Here is a 19,942-nt window from a genome sequence, read left to right on the forward strand (position 1 = left end):
TCGCTGTTCATGAGATTTTAATTGTATGAATCTTCCTCTGCAGATGGAGTAGCCCATGTGATATGTTTTTTTGCTATTATTATCATGTGTAATGTGAAAGGTTTCCCTGGCTGCTTTATGGAATTTAGTTTATTGTTTATCTGTCCAGCTCTGATTTTTTGTTCAACAAAATAGCTGTAAAGAGCCACAGTACACTAAATGCTCAGCAGCCAACTGCAGACAGACACAGCAGCTAGTGAACATAGTGGAGCATTAAAGTGCTAAGTCTTTGCATTTAACAATTGGACATAACAATTATTCTAGAACAATGTTGCTCTGTAACTACTGAGTGTGTAAATAAGCTAACAAGTTCACCATATCCACTAAATGTAGCAAAAGTAATTCTTAATAAATAACTTTTAATAATTCAAGTCAAACCAAAGCAGTTGATGTTCAGACTTCCTCAACGACTGTTTCACTTTCATATCCAAACCAATAGTAACAGAAGCAGCTATATAGTGATCTCATTGCGGCTCTTTTCCTTATAATAATTACGAAAAAATGGGAAACAACCTAACTTTGCTTGAATTACCATAATATAATACAGCCAAGCATGTTTTCCTCATTAGGGCAAGGGCTAATAGTTGATCAACAGTGACATAAAGACCAGTCAGCCAGTGTCCTGCTAGAAATGATTCTCTACTTACCGTAAGCGTTGCTAACCCTGCTGTCAGAAACAGTTCCACTTAATTTTTCGGTCCATGCTAAGAAATCCCTACTTTTCACGACACGACTGGTCTTTGTTCATATCATTTTTAGTCATTCAACAACCAGCTGCAGAGTAGACAATCTGCTTCCTGTTTACACCGGTACATGCATGATCAGCGTACATGTGTGGTCATCTGATATGCTTTTTTCAGGTGAGTTAGTACAGTGATACAGCGCTATAATCAGAACAGAGATTTCATTCTAAACTCTTTTAAATCTATCAGTGGTGAAGTATCATGAAACTAAATTTGACTTCACAGTGTGTTCTTAGGTGGTGCAATAGTTATCAACCTCCAAGGCATGTCCTGTTTTACCTTTTTGAAGTTTACTTCCCTCTAATCAAACATCAAAAATCAAGTGGCACATTATTTCCCCCCTCGGCCTCTGATTCACTGACCATAAAGCAGATGCCACTAAAGCTGCCACGTCCCTCACCTTCATGTTTAAGTCATCACGATCCCCGCTGGCATATGATTCTCCGTTTTGGGCTTTTCGTCGGGGACCGTGCTGACTCCACTCACTGGCCGTCCTGTAAATCGCTCTTTTATGGCCCTTGTAATGATCCCCCAGCCAGCCATCTCCACTCCGTCGCACTGCAGATGGAACCTGCCGCTTCTGGCAGCCAACATGGGGGAGCTCAGCATGGTTGGGGAAGGCACTAGAAAATACACACGCACACGCGCACACACAGGCAGACACATCCGGCTACGTTCACGTTCATAAAAATGCATGCCTTTTCACACCCCATCTACCTTAATCCCAACTTCCTGTGTAAAGGTCACAGAAAGTACCCGAAGGCTGGTGTTTTTACCTCACTGCAAGTTGTCGAGGTCCGACTGTGCACAATGGCATGTCGTCAAGGATAGATGTTTCCTCACGCAGACCCTGATTGCCTTGATACCATTAGCCTTTTACATCATTTATTCCTGAGCCGGATGAGAAACCAGGACTAGGTGGAGCTCACAATTCTCATAGAACACAAGCACTAAAGCTAATCTCAAACTCCCATGTCCCCCTTGTTGCCAACGTTTCTCAGCTAAGCACGAAATAGGTGAACATGACAAATTATGCCTCTGTGTATTCAGTCCGAACAGCTCCAGTGAGGCTAAATAAGTCTGGTTTTCCCCTTTGAGTAAAACAGCAACACATTTGTTGTCATATGTTGTTTTGGTGTAATGAGATGATTCTGTGAATAAGTAGGAAAGTAGGATGTATCATCATTATCAAAATATAGTGACATGAAGACACATTTCTTATTGAATGAAGATAAACTGCCAACGGCATCAAAAAAATATCTTTCTATAAAAGGACATTTTTGTGATGATGTCAGTTAGACTGTGGCACATATTTTATTTATTAATTATTTTATTGAAATCTTACAAACATGACCTCAGTGTGTTTCATGAATCCGAGTCTGATTCTCTTTCAGGAATTTGTGAGGTGACACCTTCATACACACTGACCAAACATCAGTTGTTTTCTTCAACACATCAGACATTCTGCTGTCGTATGGATTGTCACCTTTAATTGCTAAGTTGGCTTGTTTATATATTTGTTATTTGTGTTTGTTTTGTAATGCACACATGAATATTGTATTTGCCATAGTGTTACACAGTCTGTAGTGCTACCCACAATGCCCCTGTGTCCTCAGGCTCTTTGGTGCCTTGTCTTCTTGACAGCAGATGTCTCTGAGTAGACAGGTTAATTAGTCTTTTAGTTTTTATGTTTTTGTGATGTTTATGAAGCGCATCAACTTCTTTGAGTGTCACTTGAGTTGACTCTAGTCGGCTGACATGTTGTTTTTCTTCCTTGTTTATAGATGTTAACACTCACAGGAGAAAAAAACTACTGTACAATTAGACGATCGCTCCTCATTTTCAGAATTTATCACTCTGTGTAATAAAAATAAAACCAAATGTGAGAGTAAATAACTTGTTAAGGCACCATCTGCAATGGTGAGCGACCCTGTTTGCTCTCAGTTATATTCCGTCTTTCCTCCCCCCACATTCTTTTCCACCCCACCACAAGCAGAAATTAAATAGACAAGGCAGAAGCTCTCCACTCTGCATGCGACCACCCCCTGTTTAGTATTCCTGCCACGTCTGGCTGAGGGAGCGGCATTAAATTGGGATCAGGCAGATTAGAGTATAATATAGGCGACTATTAAAGGCTGCAATTGAGAGCCATGGGTTAGAGCCTGAGCAGGGGCCCAGTCTGCCTCCATGCCAGTGCAATATACACTCACTGAGACAATGACACTGTGTGAGATGAAAATGCAAGAAATAAAAATATGACCTCCACTTGATGATCATCATTAACCAAAAAACTACAAGTAGGCTAAGTGCAAAAATCATTATCACCCATTTAACTTCAAATGATTTCTCTATTTTGAATCTTTATTTAAACAACCACACTTCTGAATCTATTGGTCTGTCTTATTCTATCACCTGCTACTAACACTGAAACAAATGTTAAACAGAGTGAACTTTTGAGGCAAGTGCTTGTCTAATGGGGTTCCGTGCACACAGCCAGGTGGGTCTGTAAAAGGTCTTGGATTCACTAATTTCATGTAAGCAAGTCAAAATATAACAAAATTGGTTTCGGCAAATTATTCCAAGGGACATACATGAGGGGGGTTATCTTATATGGGGTGATTGGCTGAGAAAGAAGATGAACAAGCTCTGGTTTAGGCTTTTTTAACACTTTTACATCCAATCACAGGATTTTTTTAGTGATTGTGATTGTGACTTGTGTATGTGACCACATGAATCAAAAAGGCAGTTTTGAGTACTTAAAGTAGCTCTCTGCACTACAACTCATGGCCAGTTATTCTTCAGAACATCTTTGGAACACCAAAGAGCATAAATATACATCTATGATAGTTAAACATATGACACACGTGACTCATTGTCAACTACCAAAGAAAATCTCCATTAATTCCAACGAAATTAAAGGTGTGAAAGTGACCTATAAGGCCACTGAGCCTTTCCTCACCAATAGGTCAGTCTACAATACATCCTTAAAACCTTTAGTGTAGAATCAGAACATGTATGATACTGGCCAAGAAGAAGCTTCCCCTACGGATCCAACTGGGGGGCTTCCTGTCATTAATTAAAAAACTTGTGCAAATCAATGGAATGGAATAGAATTAGCCCAGATTCAGATTAGAAGATTCAGATTAGAAATCATTGAAAACAGCTCTTCAGCCAAAACTACTGGACCTGAGAATAATTATTATAATGATCTGTCCGTCCTTGGAGAGGGATGTGGCTCTCTGTGAGATTTCTACATTTGTTTCCCAAGTTGAATGTTAAGGGCAGAGGATGATGCACATCCTTAAGCCCTTAATTGATTGAAATATTACACCATAAACCTGCTTACATTATATAACTAACTGCCAAGAGTCTGTATCATAATGATTTGACAGGGACTTACTTTTAGATGTTTCCCTGGGACTCCTCAGAGTCAAAGGTAGGGTAACAAAAGGGATATTGAGAAGATGAAAGGGGCAGTGTAGATAAATAGACTGGATGGAATAGAAAGGCTGAGAACAGAGATCACTGTGGTGAAGTCCAGCTCTTTGGGGCAGAAATATTCATGTCATGCCAAACCTTTGATTCTCAGTCGACCCCCTGTCCAACTGCTCCTCGGATTTCATGGCACCGTTCAATCACCCTGGCCATTAGGGCAGCAGCTTTCCTCCAAGTGGAAGTGTTCAATAATTTTGCCATGTACTACACACAGCAGTGCAGTATGGGCCATTGCACAGTGTATCTGGGGGACCTTATAAGAGTGACATTCCCTATAAAAGGCAGATGTTAACAATGTAGGTGACACTGTGAAGCCTAGCTCTGCCACTGAGCCATATCCCATTCACTTAAAGATCTTTTTTGATCTCTTGCACGACCATGTGCGAACGTTCAGCATGTCCTTTAGGGAAAGTCATGGAGCTGCCTCACTATTAACAGTACAGTGACGAAAAGAGGTTTGGAAAAGGAAGAAGAAAGGTTGCAACTTGTGTTATTTCATAAATAACAAGACCAAAGTTGCCATTTGAAACGATTTATTATTCAGTTCAATTCAATTTTACTTTTAAGCACCACATCACAACATACAATGCATTTTAATTTACTTTTAACATAAGGGAAACCTGAAACAAAACCAGACTCAGGGTGGAGGGGGGAGTAGTACAGATTTTTTTATGAATGGTGATGATAAGTATGAATTATAATATTCTGAAGTCAGAGATGTCTGCAGATTGGTAGGTATAGTTTCAACAGCACTGGTCAGTTAATCCCAAAGCTCTACGATTTTTTATCTCCTTTTCCCTAATAAACCTAATCATTATTGCTTAAACGTCTTTTCAGTTAGCCAATTGTAGCCATTTACCTTTTATTGGTATAAAGTGTACACTGTCCTTGGGGGGGGGCCACAGAGAAACTAGAGAGATCTTGTTGTAAGCAACAGAGTGAATATCCCTCAAAAATGTGACAAGCTGATACAGCAGATTTACTGGACTGTTTAAACGAATATGCAAGATCGTGTCTGCCCCTCACTGTCAAAGAGACTGTTACTTTTTCCTCAAACGTGAAAGAATAAAAACAAGAGCCACAGAGAAGCATCAACATAGTGTCACTCATGGTCACTGAAAATGAACTGGAACATGTTGTTCTTGACTTCTCATCACAGCAGGCCAGAGAAAAGCATGTGATTTGCCGGGATAATTTGCCACTGCTGCTCTGTGCTTTGTTCAGCTATCTGCTTCCATTTCTGCTTTTTTTTACATCGTTTCCGATTAGATTTCTAAGGAATTGTTTTAAGTTGAAGCTAATGTTCGGTTCAGTTGTTGATGGTTAAAGTCAGAGGATGTCAGACCTTGGTAAAGCTCTATGAAATAAATTGTGATTTGTGAATATGGGCTATACAAATATTTGATTGATTGATTATAGTCTCAAGGAAATGTATGTAATTCAATGCAATGTCATCTGAAGCCACGAGGATGACTCTTCTCTTGTAAAGTCCATCATTTAATTTTTTATAATATATTTGTCACATTCTTTTAATTGCCTGAACAAACATCAAATCTGTCACAAAATAATGCAGTGAAGTTATGAAGCAGAAACAGTTTCAGCTCTGTATAAAAGATCAGCAGCAGATATGTTTTGGGTGTCGTTGATTACATTAAAACGTTTCCTTTGGGTGGTAGAGAGGTATTCTGGTAAATGTAGGAAATCCACATCTGAGGTAAACCTAAAGGAGACAAGTTAGTGGCTGCCACACAAGAAGGAAGTGTAGAAATGCAGTAAAACAATGATTTAATTCCCCCATGATACACACCATTTAAAGATAAACAAACAGTGGTGGAGTGGTGTAGAAGTGGGTATACTTTTAATTTATGCCACATATATATTGCATGTTATTGAAATGTATAATACTACTCTTGAATATTTGGTTCACCTAGAATTTGGCCAACACTATTCATACATTTTCCTTTAATTTCAGATCTTAAGTCGACTATTTCCTATTCCATCCACACATGTAAATTAGACAATTATTGTAATTATTCATCTTGCAAGTTATCTCTGAACAAATGTATCAGTTTGCAAATAATACCAACATGACTTTATTAACAACTCCAGTCCATGTTATTTTCCTAATTTACAAGGTTCTTGCCATTAAAAAGTGCTCACCATGGTTGTCGTCTTCACTAGAGGCAGAATCTGTCACAATCAGAATCCTCTCTGACAGGGGTGGGTGCAGGCACTATGAACTCTCTACCTGAGCTGGTGGCTAGCAGCATCAAGGTAGCAGCATGAGGACTTTTTGGGGTAGTTTGCGTCATGTTTGAATTTCATTAAAAGCAGTATTTTGTTGCGATTTTTAATGGGTTGGGGATAATCCTCTTACCTAAACCAACCAACCCAACTAACAAAGGCAACTAGTACTAACATATCAGAGGCAGAGTAAGGTAGGTGATGCTTTCACTGCTGAAGGATAAAATTGGGTTGCAGGATTGAATGATGCACACCAGAGGCAATTTAGAAGTACTTATTTTATGCTGAATATAAAATAAAACTAATATAACTTTTAAGATTGTCTCGCTCTCTCTTTCTGTTCCCTCAGGCATCCACTGTTCCCCCTGCTGGCGTTGTTGTTTGAGAAATGTGAGCAGGCCACACAAGGATCTGAATGCATCACGTCTGCCAGCTTTGATGTGGACATAGAAAACTTTGTGCACCAGCAGGAGCGGGAACACAAGCCCTTTTTCAGCGAAGATCCAGAGCTCGACAACTTGGTGAGGCAACTCGTGACTCGTGACAAAGACTGCATGGAAATTATGAACAAACTTTCATTTGAAAAAGCTTCCTGTCTAAATGGTCAAATAATAGACATATCTACAGCTCTGTCACTTTCCTCTGTTTGCAGTGCGTCCCGTCATCACTGCTCCTAATCACCCCCTCCTCTTTCATGTAAACCTCCACTTCCCCTATTACTTCACCTAGCAGTAATTAAGAGAAGGAGGAGCTACCACCAGAGAGAGACAAAGATGGAGATGAGGGAAAAAAAAGAAAAGAGTGCACTTTTGCTATTACAGTATTGGGATGGCAGGCTGACAAGTGCTGAACAGTCAATTAACCCTGCATCTGTGTGTTTTATGAGACACTGGGTGTGGGCATACCTCCCAGAGGGCACTAACTCTTCCACAGGGCAGTAATGTTACACTGGGCTTGACTGGCTGCGAAGGGTGCAAGAGTTACTGGTCCCTTGATTAGGTGAGAGCAGTTTAATTAGCTGATTTATCTCCTCCTTGGCCGAGCACTTTCTTGTCCACTCTGTTGACCTTGAGTGGTGACTTTGACGGAGTGCACCACAGAGTGCCTCGCAGAGTGGAGAAAAGCCAGGCTATAGATGGTCAGATAACTGCAGAAGAGAAAATTCAAAATTATATGGATTTACATCATACCTAATATCCCGGACAATCTAGATGACAATCTTTTGATCTGAAAATCAAAATTATGTTTTAGTGTTTTTCAAAATTCAGAATGCATTAAATAGTTTTTATTATATTTAATACATGTCAGGGATAAAACTGGTCCCAAGCTGTTTCCTAGCAACACCACTCTAAAGAAATGGTCTGTTAAATAACCGACATTTGACCATCAGTGTCATCTAACTCTAATATTATAGAAGGTCCTCTCTGACCCCGGCTACTGCATTCACTCATCTTATTTGAAAATGTCGGAGCAGAGCTATAGTTCCATTGTGGCAGTGGAGTTTCCTCTACAGCTTCAGAGCCATCCCTCTAAAAAACTTTTAGGCCATGCGATCTTAATTCCTGATGCCCGACTGTGGTCTGAATCCCCTCTTGGAACACTGTTTTGAATAGAATTCTGAATCCCTGCAATCAGGAAAAATTGTTTGTCATGAAGACAGTCAAATCAAAACGGATTATTAATCAGACAATGTTATTTGTGTTACTCCTGCTTTGAAGTTTTGTACATGCTTTACTTTCCTTGTTAGTTATCGTGAGTTTCTCTCTCTTTAACTTTACTTTGCAGGTTAAATGTTTTAAGAGACTCCCTATTAAACAAATAGTTTGTTTTATCGTGCTGATTACAAAATGGAAAGTCTTGTTCCCTGCTGTGCTAGTAATGCTTAATGTACAGTAAAGCCTTAAGTGAACATGATGGCAGTGATGAGGCTTAGAGAATAGCTATGTAAGTAGCTTTTACTTGAGAGTTTACAAAAAGACCACCCCTGACTGCTGGGAACAAAGTGTGAAACAAAGCAATATCTTACAAGAAAACTGCATCTCAAATTCATCATTTACAGAGGAAGTCTATGAGAAATAGCTGACAGCTCTGAAAAGTTCTCAGACCCAGAAAAAGGGATGAGATACTGAGTTAAAGGAAAGGCAAGGATTGTAATATTTAAAATGTCTTTACTGTCTTTGGCATTGTGGATTACACCTGTAGTACATTTCACTTGAATATGAATGATAGCAAATTAAAAGAAATGCATTGAGCAGACAAATCTTAAACTCTACATGAAATATCATCAACCTCATTATCATGTTGCAGTGGAAAATATCTTATTTGTTTAATCACTGAAGCCAGAAGAACCATTATTACAGGCAGTCAGACAGGGGAGAAGCACCAAGTTTGACCTCTCAGCATTAGATAGTAGATGCTTGTACTGATATCTGGCTTTTGGAGTTTGAAGGATGAAAGGATTACATCTCACTCCTCTGATAATTTTGCAATCTATATGCATCTGTGGAATAAACATTAAAATTGAATGTCTCTCCCCACTCATCAATAAAAGACATCACTTCCTCTCGTCACATCTCAGTCTTTAAAACTGTCTGTAAACACCTCAGATTACTTTTTAAGTCTACCTTTCCTGACACTTTGGTTATGAATTTTGTTTTACTTAATGTTAACATTGTGTCAGAATTGACTCAATAGCATTATAACTATCCCTTAATTTTCTCCTCAATGGAAGAAATAACCTTTGTAATGCAATGATATTTGGTAACAGTAGAAAATCCATGTGATTTTCCTTCTCTCTTTTAAAAATTGTATCTCTAGCAAATTGTATGAAATATTTATACCCTTCAAAATCCATTCAAAATTCTTGATTTTTATTTATTAACAATGCCCTTAGAATTCCATGAAAGACGTCTTAATAATGTCAAAGTAAATGGGCAAATTTAAATTATTTATAAAATTTTAAGGATGCAGTTTTGTATTATGTTGTGAATGTGATGAGTTTCATGATTTGTCTGTTTCCTTCAGATGGTTAAGGCCATTCAGGTGTTGAGGATCCACCTCTTGGAGCTAGAGAAGGTCAATGAGCTCTGTAAGGATTTCTGCAACCGTTACATAACCTGCCTGAAGACCAAGATGCACAGTGACAACCTGCTCCGTAATGACTTGGGTGGACCCTATTCTCCGACACACACCAGTCTCAGCATGCAGCAGGTCAGTCAGGCTGTGTGGACTGTGTTAATGTTCCTTCATGGTATCCCTGTCTGAGTAGCACTTCCAAAGAGCCCACTCTTTTATCACTTGGTGGATTTTGCTGTTGGGAGTTTTTCCAGTCATTAACAGTAGTGCTACATGTTTGCTCACTAGTGTCTCTCTGTGATCCCCCAGGAACTAATTCAGACCTCCTCTCCATCCATGACCTCTATCTCCAGCTCTGTTAACCCTTCAGGGATTGTGGTGCCCACCGGGGGTCTGCAACAAGGCAATGTCTCCATGACTACCATAAACTCTCAACTGGTTTCCAGTAAGCATTAAATCACACACACATACATGAAAACACCATGATCTGAAACTGACAAAGTTCGAATTTTCTTAATACACTTTATCTTAAGGCAAAATCTGTGATTTTTCCGAGTACTATTTGAAAACTTTTACCTTCATGGTAGTTGCATCGGTACAGTAAGTTTAATTTCACTGTTTTTCAAGTTTCCATTATCACACTTGCTTAACAATGCCCGTATTTTTGCACCTCTCAAGTATTATAAGCACATAATAGGTTTTAAATCTCTTAACTCTCCCTTTCAATATATATATATATACAATATTTAATACTTGCTTTTCCACGCTCTAGAGGATAAATGATCGCTACCAGTTAGTATAATGCATTTATTGTACTCTGTTGAAGTTTCCATTTCACTGATATACAAGTGGTTTTGTTTTATATTATGTCTTTAAAAAAGACACCTGGCTCCTGGAATATGAGATCCCCCACGGATCTATTTTTTGGACGACTTTTGTTCTCTTTATGTATGCTTCTTCAACAGGTCTAATTTCATAGAGATTTTACATGAAATTTAAACCTGTTCGACTGTAACACACTGGTGGTGCAAATATTTTTCAGGTCTTGTTACGGCATGTCACAATGAGTTTTACAATTTAACTGAGCTATTTATCAATTTTAAAGAGATAATTGTATTTGGCCCTTCGTTCACCCTTCTTTTCCAATCACACTTCATCTATCATTCATACTTCCAAATGCTGATGCTCAACTCTTGCCAAATGATATACAATTTTAACATAATTTATTATAAATCAACAATACATTATTTAACTGTTTAATAATTTTGATGTAATAATATTCCTCTTCTCTTTTATATTAAATGGTTATTTTAGCAAATTTATTCACTTTTGTTTTTTCTTATCTTTATATCTTTTTTAAATAAATGATAAATTACTATTATGATGGATGGATGGATACTTCTCAATATTCTCACCTCATTTCAAGACCAACACATCCATGCGGCCTGATATGGGTGCAAGTGCATTTGCCATTTAGATAATGTGGGTGCTGGTGGGGAGACTGTCGACTGCAAAAGGGCTTTGCACTGATCATACCAGACAGACTGACACATGAGGCAAGATACATTTAAAGCAATGTTTCAGTTTAAAAGTAACATCTATTACTCTCTTGATTTTTCACGAGTAATCGATAATGGGAAATAAAGTATATGGTAAACAATAATGCGCTTGATGAGCATCTTGGTTCATTCCAGCCAAGTTAATAAGTAACATTTAACTGCTGTCACAGAAAATGTTAATCTTCTGCTATAGTGGCAGATTTTCTGTGTTCTCGTGTATCAGAGAGCCATGGTATGTTTCTGTCAGTGAGTGCTTGGCTGGTAGGCTCTTATGATGTCAAGCCTCCACAGTGGAATGTTAATCCTGTCCTGCGGAAATCCCTTTTAACCCAAAATAAATCAATGTCTCTTCCTTTGATCACTACACATTGAAGAGCTCAAACAGACTGTGATAAGAGTGTCTTGATCAAGGCTAATTAACCCAGGAGCAAAAACACCCTCGCCTCTTCTTCTTTTTCCTGGGTTAAGGGGAACTAATGCACCTTGAATTTAATCATTTGGTCTCTTGTTTGCCTTGTTTTTGTTTGCGGGGCTGACAGGAAGTTAATAAGGCTCTGGTGGTGATAGAGCGGGATGTGGCTGCCAGTAGCTGCCGAAGCCACTTGATACTCATGATGGCAAATTATCCCCTCAGGTGGGACCCTGTACCAGCCGGTTGCCATGGTGACATCACAAGGGCAAGTGTTAACGCAGGCACTGCCACCAGGAACCATCCAGATCCAGAACTCACAGGTAACGCTGCTGGGCTGCTGACGCTCAGGCCGACACACTCCCTCCCTGTGCCCTCATCACCCACTGTCTCAATTTGTTCTTATTAAACGGGGCCTCTCTACATCTCACAGAATGCCCCTGGGCGCCTTTTCATTCGCTCTGTCTGAACATGACCCCCTGCTGAGACACAAAATGGAAATTGTTTATTCCCATGCTGTGCAGGGCGCTGACATGATCCTGTCAGGTTCGGTGGCAAATGACAAATGTCATTATCTTACTACTAACTTGTTTTTGGATCAAGTATTTTTAAAGACCTGATTTTTCCCTGATGCAAGAAATAAAAATGAAAGGTGCCAGAGAACAAACTGATTCCTAGATGTTGCATCGTATTGGTACTACTACTCTTCAGGAGAGTAAAGTGTTATGGCCGGGAAATATTATGCCTGCTAACGTTTTATCTCCTTTCTGTGAGGGTTTAGAACAGTCAACCCCACATGAATGCCTGGAATTGGATTTTTTATGACACAAGGACACATTTGTAGTTTGAATATTTCCTTTCTTTCATGTTAGGCTTTTAACACTCGCTGGGTCTTAACCTTTTTATGAGCAAGAGGTTTTGGAGATGAATGAGCCTCATACCTGTTTCAAATAATCAAATTAATTATTGAGCTGAGAGATACTGTACATCATTCAAATGACGAGAGTCATTTGAATCGAGTCAACCTCAAAATGCACATTGCCCCTAATAAATGACAAATTTTGCCTCCTTACCGGACATTTGAAATCAGCTCAGCCATGTGTCCTTTGTCTATTTGTCAGTGAGCGTTGTTACTTTGAAGGGACCAGATTATCATTATCATCCATCAATCCATCCATCCATCCATCCATCCATCCACCTATCCAAGTAGACTTAGCTACTGTAAGATAAACATCTATGTATTTTTAAGCTTTACATACTGATTGTGGATCGTGATAGTGGATCATGATCGTGGTGGCAGCTGATCATGGACTCTGACCACATCAATATCGCTTATATATATCATTCTACCATTACTGACAATTACTCTTCCATTTCACTTGTCATGCTGCTCCCTTCATCTCTATCAGACATTTTCTATATCGACTCAACATTTTGTTAAAAAACTGTTTTCTTCTAATAAATACTGTTATTTTGTTGATGTGTTCAGTTACACGCGGCATCTCCGCGGCATCTCCGTCCTGGGAGAGGGATCCCTCACATGTATCTCTCTCAGGTACTTGTTAAAGGGTTTTGGTAGTTCCTTCTTACCCTTGTTGAGGGTTAAGAACAGAGGATGTCACATCTCGTTAAGCCTTATGAGACAAATTTTGATTTGTTAACATGGCCGATACAATAATTGATTGATTGATCTACATCCTAATATAATTCATTTACTGTGCTTTATCTCTTTTTGATGAGTTAATCTGATGAATGTGTCCCATAGTGAATCCTCCCAGCTAAAGAATTTGTTAAAAATATTCGGTTTAACCATTCTGTAACTTCACTGTAACGTCTGGGATTGTTTATGGCCCTGGCAAATTATCTGTGATGGAAAATTTGAGAATTAAATAGAAGAACTATTTTATTTATATATATATATATATATATATATATATATATATATATATATATATATATTATCCTCTGTTGCATATTTTAATAAAAATATATTTTTATATATATATATGCAGTATATATATATATATATACTGCAAACATAAAGGACCTCTACGTTATTAAGACATAAAAGATGTTAACATCTACATACTCCTAAGCAGGGTGTGTGGCATTATTGAATATAAGAGACCAGGTTTTTATTGAGCCACACAACGGACTGGCAATGCACTATTAAAATATGCAACAGAGGATAATTAATTAAATTAAAGGGAAAACCAATTATTCCTTATAAATGGAATTCTGCTCTTTAAAGTTGGAGCCTGTCTAATACGAGGCAGACAATTAAGTTGTAACTAGTTTTTGAACCACAAAAGAAATAACAAAATTACAATTCAGAATTACAGATTCAATTTAGTTTGAATTTAAATACATTTTTAGGATGCATTTTACAACCACTCCCTTTGTTCTTTTTCATGACATTTCAGACTTTGTGTATCCATCAGGGAAGCACCAGGATACATAGATAAACCTGTGAGGCCAGTATTTGTCTGCCTTGGTACTTGCTTATAGATATGAATAAAAAAGTGTACTTGGAGAGCGTCTCAGTTTCAGGAAGGTAATTCTGTGCTTGACAGTTAGAGGGGGCCTTGGTGAATAATCACGACCCAGTCGAGGCCGAATCTTACATGCAGGCTGGGAATTGAACACCACCCCATCACTACTTTGCCGACAAGCCCCGAGTAATCACACTCGTGAGCTTGGGGCCGCCAATTAATTCAACCTTGCTTTTCCCCCGGAACACCCATGATCCCAAGGCTGAGAGGGGGGGACGAGAGGAGGGTGGTCCACATGACACCCAGCTGCAGAGTAATGAGTCTTGTGTAGGGAGGATGACGATGAGTGGGTGTGAATGTGCATTTATGGGCATTGTATCAGTGGCCGTTTTTTATTTATTCAGGCATGCTTTTGTCCGGCATGATTATGCATATGAAATTTTCATCGGCATTTAGCCCCATTTAGAAAAAAGCACTGTTACTGCCTGGTGCAATGACAGTGACAGATTAAAATGACTCATATTAAACATCCATATCATACATTTGACATATTTATGAATATTCAGGCATTAAACAAGTGTGTGTGTGTGTGTGTGTGTGTGTGTGTGTGTGTGTGTGTGTGTGTGTGTGTGTGTGTTTTATGTGTTTTGATGTATAGTTCTTCACACATAGTGTCACACAGGGTTTGCTAATGGTTGCTATTTAGGGCTCATTGTGTTTCATATTATCTGCCTCAGAGCCCACAAAGACTTTATCTCTACAGTGAATTTAACACACACATATCGTAGGGTGGTGCACACACACACACATAAAGTACACACATGTCTTTTTCTTTCATTTAGTTCATTAACTGACAGTCTTTCTCTGGGGACTTCACTATCCCTTAACCCTAAGTAATTCATGCTTCACCCTAACTCTTGTCTTAATTTGACTTCAAATGAATATATTTGTCTAATTTTAACGATTACTTAAAATATAAAGTCAAACATGTCTGTCACTCAGCCAGAGAAAGTTTTTAACAAATGTTCCTCAAGCTCAATAAACCGTTTATGTGCTGGAGTCTACTTTTAGTGTAGGATTAAGCCACATTTGATGCCTAATAGGATGTGTATGTGGAGCTGAGTCAAAACAGTGTTCATGTAATGAAGGAAGATGTCAACAGTGAAACAGTGTGGCTCACTGATGGGAGCAGTGGCAGGTCTCTGGCACAGGGGAGCATCAGTACTTTACTAATTATTTAGCTAAGTTATTATCTTAGCTTAACTTAACCTTACCTGTAACCACAGCAATACACCCTGAACACCATCACAACCCTTAATGTCTTCACGAGAATAGCACTCTAATAAATAAGCCCTCACAAGTATGGCTCAGCCAGACCAAGCACACATTACATTACATGTTACACATCACACACACACACACACGTTTGTCTATCAAAGACAAACAATAACATCAGAATAATGATTGCCGACTGACCACACCAATGTTCTTACATCAATTTAAAAAATAATAAGCAAAATACAATCACACTTTTTAGCAGCTCCTCGCAAATTCAGCTCCAAGCTCTGAAATCCAAACTTTTGACCTTGGGGCTTTCCTGAACCTCCAGCCTTTCCAACCTGGTGAAGCAACAAAGAGACCACTAACCTGTTTGTGTTTCCATGTAGTCAAGGGTGCTGCTTTTTCATATTTTAAGGATAATTACTCAAACTCAGTTACCATGGTGACACTTGAGGAGGTGTTTCTGCCCTTGCCACAGAAAAGAAGATAGGTAATTGGTAGTCTCCCTTTGTTTCTGTGGCAACAATAACTAAGCCCTGGCTCCCTTCTGCTTTTCTTTTCTTCCCGTCTCCCCCCTGCCCGGTGTTGTAAAGTTAAACGTGGACCTATCGTCCCTGTTGGACAGCGAAGACAAGAAGTCCAAGAATAAGAGGGGGGTCCTGCCCAAACACGCCACCAATATCATGCGGTCCTGGCTCTTTCAGCATCTCATGGTGAGGCAGAGTGTGTTTGTACGTGTGTGTCTGGCGTGAGTGCATGCGTATATGTGTGTTTGTGTGCATTATTCTGAAAAGACTGAGACACTGTTTCTCCCTCCTTCCAGCACCCATACCCGACAGAAGATGAGAAAAGGCAGATTGCTGGACAAACAAATCTAACCCTTCTGCAAGTGAACAACTGGTAAGGTTCTGAATGTTAGTGTCACCACTGCCATGACAAAACGACACCAATTTATGCCACTGCAGTGGGACTAAAGTGGTTTGCCTTGCTTATATTGAACCTATGATATAATGGAGCACCTCAGCACATTGAAGGCTCTGTGGCGCCCTCTTCTGGTCATATATCTCTAGTACACCAAAATTGTTTTCGAAATACAATAATAGTTTGAATTGTACCGTTGGATAACAGTCAAATAAGCAGAGTTTGCTACTCCTGTATTAAGTGGCAGTACATGTTGAATTATACAAAACAGATTGTATTGTATGTATAGGGATTGTATATAAAGAAAAAAGAAATCAGGCCCAACTTCAGACGCCAGCCCGATGAAGAGAAGATCCACAGATTTAATGAATGATTTTGGATGGACTTGCATTAAACCTCCCACTGGTCTGAAAACTGCTATGTGTGCATTCTTTAAGATAGAACAATATTTGCATTCGGTCTTTTCTCAATTGTTCTATGCTGTTCCATGCTTTCTCCTTTTACTGAACTAATAATCTATATTAATCCATGTCTTTATCTATGATCTAGGTTTATCAACGCTCGCCGCCGCATCCTCCAGCCCATGCTGGATGCCAGTAACCCAGACCCTTCTCCTAAAGCGAAGAAGATGAAGTCCCAGCACCGTCCCACACAGCGCTTCTGGCCTGACTCCATTGTGGCTGGGGTTCTGCAGACGCACAGATCTCAATCAGGAAACAACTCAGACAGTATGCCAACATTTTTTTTAACTGTCATTTATACAAATGGATAAAAGATAGAGGAATTTATCTTGTATGTTTAAATCTGAACCACTAGGTGCCACTGTTGTCACTTCCCTGTTATGTGCTAAGGTAAATGTCAAGAACAAAGAGAATCAGAAAAAAAGCATTTGTCCTACATGAATCCTGAGCCAAGTCTGAGCCTCTGTTGAAAACTGTGAGGATTCCAACTCAGTTGAGTAAGAAAAAAGCAATAGCGGTAAATAGCATCACCCATGGCAACAGACTCTCGTTTTTCATGTCAAGGCCCAGAGAAGAATATAGATTTTAGTTGCTGGGTGAAATTTATTATCTGCTGTCTGTGCTGTAGCTGTTTCAGTAATGTGGAGAAGCAAAGCTTTCTCCAAACCTAATTACTTCACTGTCACAAATTGAACTGAACCAATTTATGAGCATATATGTGGTGAACTTTAAATGAAAGCTCTGCTTCTAGGTAATAAAAAAACGCATATAATTTAAAGTCAAGTTGTTTATTCAGTGTAAGAAATTTCAAATAACAAATTTTCAGTCACGTACGCTCATATGATAAAATACCTCCGGTGAAACTTATAGTAAAATTAAATATGTCTCCATTTTACTGCCACAAGTCATTATTAAGTAATCAGAATGGGGCCATATTAAGTCATATGGCATCACATAGAATGGATTTATATTTATCGTCCAGTCCTAACCCCCCCAACCTCCTCTCTTCTCCTGTCTCCCCTCAGACCCGCTGAGTCTGGACAGCCTCCAGTCCCTGTCCTCAGACTCAGCCACCCTGGCCATGCAGCAAGCCATGCTTGGAGCTGACGACTCCATGGACGGCACAGAAGAGGATGAAGAGGAGGAGGAGGAAGAAGAGGAGGAGGAGGAGGAAGGAATGGAGGAGGAAGAAGAGGAAGAGGATGGGGAGGAAGAAAACGATAGGGGGAGGCCAATGTCTGGCGGAGGACGGGCGAGGAGAGATCTGAGCATGGAGCACAGAGAGGAACTGGAGTAGAGGATCAGGGACAGAGACAACGTGAATTTTGGCCACAGTTGTCTACTTAACACAGTCTCATTCAAACTCAAACTAGGACAGCTCTAATGCTCACTGACACACGAGAGGATTCAAGGGTGTGACATGTTTTCACCTCTTTCATCAGAGACTCTCGCGCAGAGCCTAATCAGACACAATGACTATGATCATGATTATAGAGAATGAATATTAGTTCAATGATTAATATGTGTTGTTTCATTTTTAGGACCATATGTTGTTATACAGTGACGCAGAAGGTTTGGACGGTTGCACATTTTCTACTTGACAGCTTCAGTTTATATGGAAGGAAATGACAGAGAGACTGTCAGTTTGAAATTCAAGATATTTTTCCCCGTTTAACTGTCTGGGTTAAAAAATTTGATGTGTTTAGAAAAACGTGACATTTTGCAACAAAGATGCCTCAGCAGAAAAATCTTCATTGACTGTGTGTTTAAACTATTACTTAACTGAATGGGAAAAATATTTTAGCAAGATGGCAAAAAAAGGGCTGCAGCTTTTTTTTCTGAAACTGTTTATGATTGAAAGTATAAAATTTCATCTGAAAGTCCACAACTGAACTTTGCAGTTCAAGTGTCATTTCTCTTCCTAAAATAAAAGTGACGGAGAAGAGGACATTTGAAAAAAAGGAGATGTTTTACAGGAGTGCAAATATCCATAGAAATGACTGTGTACGGGACATCATTAAATCATTCACGCCTTTCAAGTGACTCATAGGTTCTCAGGTTGAACAACACTCATCCGACATATTTCTTCCTCTCTCATGAGGAAACACTTGACTCATCGCCCCAGCAAATCTTTTTCGGGCAGGACTTTTGAAATGATCTTTATTTTTGTCTTCTAACTTGGGCAAAAAAAAAAGAAACCTGTAGTAAACCAGTGTATTCTGACTGCACATTTAATATGTATATTGGATTTTTCATTTGTTTGCATTCTGCTGTTGAAGGTTTGCATATTTATTCAGTTTTTTTCCTGCCCGGCCTCAGACGGAAGCTAAAGGAACCACGTGACAACAACAGTTTTTTCAGCGCACACCGTAGGTTTTGCAAACCTCAAAAAGTAAATCTTAGTGGCCGTGCACATACTCGACTTCAACCATCAACTGTCAGAATTGCTTGTGTACGTTCTATGACCCCCGGCGCTTCCGTCACAAAATAAGAGCATGACAAGCCCAGCCAGTCACCACAGGACTGTCTCTGCCGCATCTCATCAGCAAGAGGAGTCACGATAAGATCGCCAATGACTTTTGATCCCTGACAGACAGCGCCAGCGCCAGCATCGTTTAACAGAAGAAGACGAGAAAGAGGAATTAAAAAGAAAAAAACAACAACTGAGTTGTAACTTCTCTTTCAATTTTATGTGAAGGATTTTGAAGAAACTGTGAAACAATTTCAGCTCTTTGTTTTGTACTAAAACACAAAAATTGAGTCACTCGTTTCTAATGTGAAGATGTCTAGAGAAACAAAAATCATGTTATATTGAATGTTCTGATTGTTCATTGTGAAGTATGTTGCTCATTGATGTTCCTTTCTCAGTTGCTTTTTTAAAAATGGATCTTCCAGAACAAGTGACAGACAATAGGAAATATTTCTATTTCATTTGTAAACTTTGTTGTCATAATCTATTGTGTTTCAATAGACCAATTTTAATAATTAAACATGTAAAGGTACTGATTTTGATTCCTGAACATTCTACATATGTTACGTCTCACAAATAGCTAACTTGATTCACAAGAATAGAGAAGAATGCAGCAAAACAATAAAAGCCCTAACTTTTCTCTGCTACACGTACCTTAGTGTGTATGTGTGTGACACTTCTGAACCCTCTCATGTCCTAATTTATTCGAACATATTTCCAGATTACAGAGTTCCTAATCTAAATATTGGTTTA

The 19,942-nt window shown here is 39.1% G+C and overlaps 1 protein-coding gene across 2 annotated transcripts in view; it reads left to right on the forward strand.

Moving 5' to 3' along the window:
- The window catches only part of pknox2 (pbx/knotted 1 homeobox 2), a 79,446-nt gene extending 59,725 nt beyond the window's left edge, over window positions 1–19,721 (forward strand). Inside the window, exons 5-13 of one of the 2 annotated variants that reach the window (XM_062406975.1) lie at window positions 6,871–7,042; window positions 9,546–9,731; window positions 9,906–10,041; window positions 11,790–11,887; window positions 13,054–13,119; window positions 15,931–16,050; window positions 16,161–16,237; window positions 16,808–16,986; window positions 17,745–19,721. In XM_062406975.1, the coding sequence (XP_062262959.1) occupies window positions 6,871–7,042; window positions 9,546–9,731; window positions 9,906–10,041; window positions 11,790–11,887; window positions 13,054–13,119; window positions 15,931–16,050; window positions 16,161–16,237; window positions 16,808–16,986; window positions 17,745–18,016 (1,306 nt within the window). In that variant the 3' untranslated portion in view covers window positions 18,017–19,721. The remainder of the gene's footprint in view (window positions 1–6,870; window positions 7,043–9,545; window positions 9,732–9,905; window positions 10,042–11,789; window positions 11,888–13,053; window positions 13,120–15,930; window positions 16,051–16,160; window positions 16,238–16,807; window positions 16,987–17,744) is intronic. The other variant, XM_062406976.1, reaches the window with a different exon arrangement.
- The last annotated feature ends 221 nt before the right edge of the window (window positions 19,722–19,942 follow it).

Source organism: Platichthys flesus, chromosome 15 (genome assembly GCF_949316205.1).
Source record: "Platichthys flesus chromosome 15, fPlaFle2.1, whole genome shotgun sequence".
Lineage (NCBI taxonomy): Eukaryota > Metazoa > Chordata > Actinopteri > Pleuronectiformes > Pleuronectidae > Platichthys > Platichthys flesus.